Genomic DNA, 4,864 nt, shown 5'->3' on the forward strand with positions numbered 1-4,864 from the left:
AATATATATATATATATATATATATTATACACACACACATATATGGTTAATTCTTTTGTTTATTGCTTGTTAAAATGCTAATATTTTAAGTATGTTGGGTTAATACAATATTAATGTTAAAATATAATAATTCCCCTGTCCCTTTTTAACTTTTTATAAGACCACTAAAAACTTTAAATTACAAATGCAGCTCATTATACTTCTGTTGACAGTGCTAGTCTAGACTCAGGCTTGATCAGATTATTGCTACTTTTTGGTAACACAACTGGTACTGCGCTCTGCTGGACGGCCTGTGGTATCTGGTTGAGTCTCTTTGTGATGTTCACAGCCACTGACGGGCATTACCTAGGTCTTCAGAGGGGTTACAAAATGCTGACATTCTAATTATATCACATCTTCTTCATTTCTTCCTGGCGTTTTTCTATAAAGAGCAACGTCCCCTTTGCAACTCTCCGGTTATCCACTGACAGTTTGCATAGAAAAATCATAGATTGATTATATCCCTTTATTTCTTTATTTTGTCGTATTTACGTCTGTTATTTTTATGTGCAGGTTCTCTTACTTCTGATGGAAAAAGCCTGTCTCAGGAGAAAGAGTTGCTGAGTCTCTTTTGTTTTTTCTCATTACCTCATGTGGGTTACCTCTACATGGTCGTCAAGTCTGTTGAATTAATGTCAGTCTACCAGTACCCTGAGAAGTCTCAGCAGGCGGTGCTCACACCACAGTTTTTGCATGTCATCACGAGGTACTGTTACAGTGTCATTTTTTAGTTTTTTTTTTAAATAATTTTTTAAAGACTTATTTATTTATTTATTCATTCATTTATTTTAATTTGACCAGAGAGAAACACAGAGAGAGAGGGAAAGTGAGAAAGCAAGCCAGCAGGTCCAGGACTTGAACCATGGTCGGCCATGTGGGAGTATCTAGCACCCTAACCACCATGCCACCTGCTGGCCCCACTTGTTAGTCTTTGGGTCACTTATTTCTCTGTAAATTCTTTAGGTGCATCCTACATCTTCTAAGAATTGTGTGAACCGGTATAGACTTCTGTGTATTAATGAGTTACATCTGTCTTTTTAAATCTATTGGTGGCCCATACCTGTCTTTAATGATTTGGATTCTGGTTTCATCCTTGTTTTGTTTCCTTAGACTAGGTGGGGATCCTTGTAAGAAAATAGAAGATTCTCCATGAAGGAAGTTTTGCATCAGGAATTCTGATGAAAAGTCAAGGGTACCGGTCAGGGTATCTCTTTAGATTTCTTTTTAGACTTCTTATATTTTTTTCTCAGGGCCTTCATAGCTTTTTTTTTTTTAAGAATTATTTTTAATTATATTTATTATTGTTACTCTTTTAATTTACTAGAGAAAGACAGAGAGAGAGAGAAAGTGAGAAAGCAAGCTGTCAGGCCTGGGACTTGAACTGTGGTTGGCCATGTGGGAGTCCAGTGCCTTACCCACCATGCTACCTGTTGGCCCCCATCATGGTCTTTTTTTTTTTTTTTTAAGAATTATTTTATTTGACTTTATTTATGTATTTTAATTTGACCAGAGAAGGATAAAGTGAGATTGAAAGAGTGGGAGAGAGAGAGGAAAAGCAAGAAAGTAAGCCGCCAGGTCTGGGACTTGGATTGCAGTGGGCCAGGTGGGAGTCCAGCACCCTTAATCACCATGCCACCTGCTGGCCCTCCCATCATAGTTTTAATATGAGGAGAGTTATTTCATAATGGTTTAGACTGTAAAGGGGCCAGATATGATTTGATTCTTTCTGCTCATTAATACAGGTAAGGAAATGATCACAGAGGTGGTTTGACCAAAGTCATGTGGCTAACTAGTGGCAGATGTTGTCTCGGTCACTTCCCCTAGTGTGCTGGCATGTGAATGGAGTTTCTAAGCAAGAGTTTGATTGCATTTCCCTTTATCTCAGCAGTTAAGTAATACTTTGGGTTCTCTTTCCTCTTTTTGAGCCTAGATTATGCTCAAGGCACTGCCTTGGGCCCTCTGACAGGCAACCATAAGTAAGATACAACCTCTGCTTTCTAAAGCAAGGAGTTAAGAGAAAACCAGAGACACCTAGAAGAGGCACAAACACTAGGAGATTTGTGAAAAATGCCTTAAGACTTTGTGAAACTACCATAGGCACAGCAAGGAGGGAAAGTAATTCTTGCTGAGTCATTTGGGGGAGTTTCACATAGTGGTTTTGTTTGAAGAGAGGCCTGAAAGTTAGTTGTCAAATAGAATTTTATGGAAATCAGAAGAGAGGCATTGTAGGTAGAGGGAAGACTATAAATACAGACTACGTCCAATCTTTCAGGACATCCAGCTATTAATTGCATAGGACTGTGATTTTTTTTCAGCTGAGTGGTAGTATCAAAATCCCATAGGCTACTAGAGTCTAATTTAGACAGCACAGAACTCTCTTGAAGATTTTGATACCCACGTCTAGGGAGGAAATTCCCCTCCTCTTCATTCTGGTTTAAGGAGAAATGTATTGGTGGGGATGTATTTCTTAAGTGAATGATGTGGAAGTAGGAAGTAGCTCGTCTCCCCAATTTTGTTGTGTAGTGATGTTCTTTCAATATAAAGAAGCTAAAAAGTAGAAAAGTGGTGCTTGAGAGATAGCTCAAGGTTTTGAAAATCAAACCAAAGAGTTTTCTAAGGTTTTGATCAGAGAAAGCGATGTAATCAGAGAAAGCGAATGGTGATTATTATAGAGAATGGATTGAACCTAACAAGAAAAATAAGCTATTTGAATGATACAGGTAAGGATATTAAGGGACTGTATTCTGGCAGGGCAATGGCAGTAAGAAGAGAAGGAAGGCCAGGTGGGAGAGGCCTCAGCAGTGAGTTAGAAGATTTGGTGCCTGATGGGATAACAGGAATAGAGGAGCCATGAAAAACCTCACTAGGATCTTGCTTCTCCAAGAGAATGGAGGCTGGTGTAATTTGGGGCAAAGGAGAAGTTTGAATTTGAGATGCGTATGGAATATCAAGTGGGAGTGCTAGGTAGAGTTTTGGATATAGAAGACTATAGATTAGGGTAGAGAAGAAAGCTTAGAAGTTTTGTTGTATCAAAAAAGAGCTATTTATCAGAGTAGTGAGATTGACTCCAAGAGTATATAGACAGAGAAGAGTTGTTGGAGAACTACACTCTGGTGAAAGTCATGGTTAGTAAGCAAGAGGAGAAAAAAAGGATCCTTAACAATGCAGAAGAACCTAGGAAACTATAGTACCTCAGAAGTGATGAAGAGAGTGAGAAGGAAAGAAGAATATTAATTTTTGTTCCAAAATATTGATGCAAAAGACTGTCCATCTTGTAGAGTCCTGAAAACATAGCATTATATGAATGTGTAGGCATTTAAATTTCTGAGTTTTGACTGCCTACAGGTGGGAAATTATTGGAATTTTCCTTAATATCAGCATAGTCACCCACAGGAAGACAGTCACCCACACTAGGGTCCTGACTCTGCCATCGAACCGCAGTTTCAGCCAGCCTTGAGTCATGGGCACAGATATGCCCGTTCTACTCAGGGAGGTCTCTGGATGTGAACCTGCCACCTTGCCATAGGTGTCAATCTTGTAGAGCATTGCATTTTATCACTGGTCCACCATCTGGCCCCAGCCTTTCCTTTTTATCTCTAGAACCTCAAGATCATTTATTTTTGTGGGAATTACCCTTAGCTGTCATTCTGGCCCCAATGTTAGTCATTTCTTTGTTCTTGACTCTCAGTTTACTTCTCAAGGTTGTATTTGGTAGCTTGTAAGTGTAGCATGCCTGTCCCAGTTATTGCCATGACTCCAAAGGTCATTTCCTAGAACTTTGTGGAAATAGACAGAGGGCAGTGGGCAGAGACTGAGAAGGAAGTAGCAGGAGATGGAGAGAGTCGTGACAATACCTCTCAACTATTCTGTGCCAAGTCTTCTAACTGTGGAAACCTCAGGATGCCTTGCTTGTTGAAGAAGCGTTTCTTCTGTTTGATATTGTTAGGTTTGCTTTAATCCTTTTTTTTTTTTTATTTCAAAGAGTTCATTTTTTTCCTTGTCCCACTTTCTAACTTTCTTTTAAAATGGTTCTTAGGAACCTACTACAAGATGGCTTTTGTAGCAATTTCTAAGATAATTGTTAACTTTTATATTTTATTATTTTTATGCATTCAATCACTGTATATCATTACAGCGTGCAAAATGAGTTTTCCCAGCATGAATACACTATATATTAGTCCAAAGATACTATCATACACATTATCGTCAACAGATAATTTTCCATTTTTACGTTCCTTAAACATCTTGCTTCTCCCCCCCGCCCCCTTGATTCCCTTTCTCTCACCCTTTTGATGTCAATATTTGAGTGTTGATTTAGATAACGACAGCAGATGACAAGCAGTCATCTGTGTGCACTTACCAGCGGGGCTCTAGGTCTTTCTACCGTGCAGAAGCAGCCTGGGAATGTGGGGGAAGCTGGAGGAGTACGAGGCATCAGGGGACCAGGGCTGTAAGTGGCTGTACTCTGCAGAGAGGCCATGCACAGTCAGGAACCTTCCATGCTGTAATCTTTAAACCATGCTGCTGGACTAGGTAGTTCTGAAGAGTCCTTCAGACAGTTGCTCATTTTCAGCTCTAGCACTGGGTTTGTGTTTGCTTAGTCTTAAGTATGATGCCCCACCTCCTGAGGGGAGCAAGACAAAACAAGTCAGGAAACAGGTTCTAATCTTGACCTTGATAGTAACGCATTCATACCTTTTATCTATAAAATAGGGACTTTGACATAGACATGGTTCCCAGAAGGGTGTCCATCAGAGTCACACATGGAGCATCATAGAAATGTATATGAGAAACACACATGTCTAGGTTCAGCACATAGAGAATG

General features: G+C 39.5%; 1 protein-coding gene across 8 annotated transcripts in view; it reads left to right on the top strand.

Annotated features, from left to right (window-relative positions):
• HPS3 (HPS3 biogenesis of lysosomal organelles complex 2 subunit 1) overlaps window positions 1–4,864 on the top strand; it is a 49,367-nt gene that overhangs the window by 12,191 nt on the left and 32,312 nt on the right. For all 8 annotated transcript variants that reach the window (XR_334709.3, XR_003549564.1, XR_003549566.1 and 5 more), the window contains exon 5: window positions 553–745. Coding sequence is in view for 3 of the 8 variants with exons in the window: in XM_006149716.3 (XP_006149778.1) it covers window positions 553–745 (193 nt within the window). In the remaining 5 variants the exon portion in view is untranslated. The remainder of the gene's footprint in view (window positions 1–552; window positions 746–4,864) is intronic.

Source organism: Tupaia chinensis, unplaced genomic scaffold, assembly GCF_000334495.1.
Source record: "Tupaia chinensis unplaced genomic scaffold, TupChi_1.0 Scaffold000272_1, whole genome shotgun sequence".
Taxonomy (NCBI): domain Eukaryota; kingdom Metazoa; phylum Chordata; class Mammalia; order Scandentia; family Tupaiidae; genus Tupaia; species Tupaia belangeri.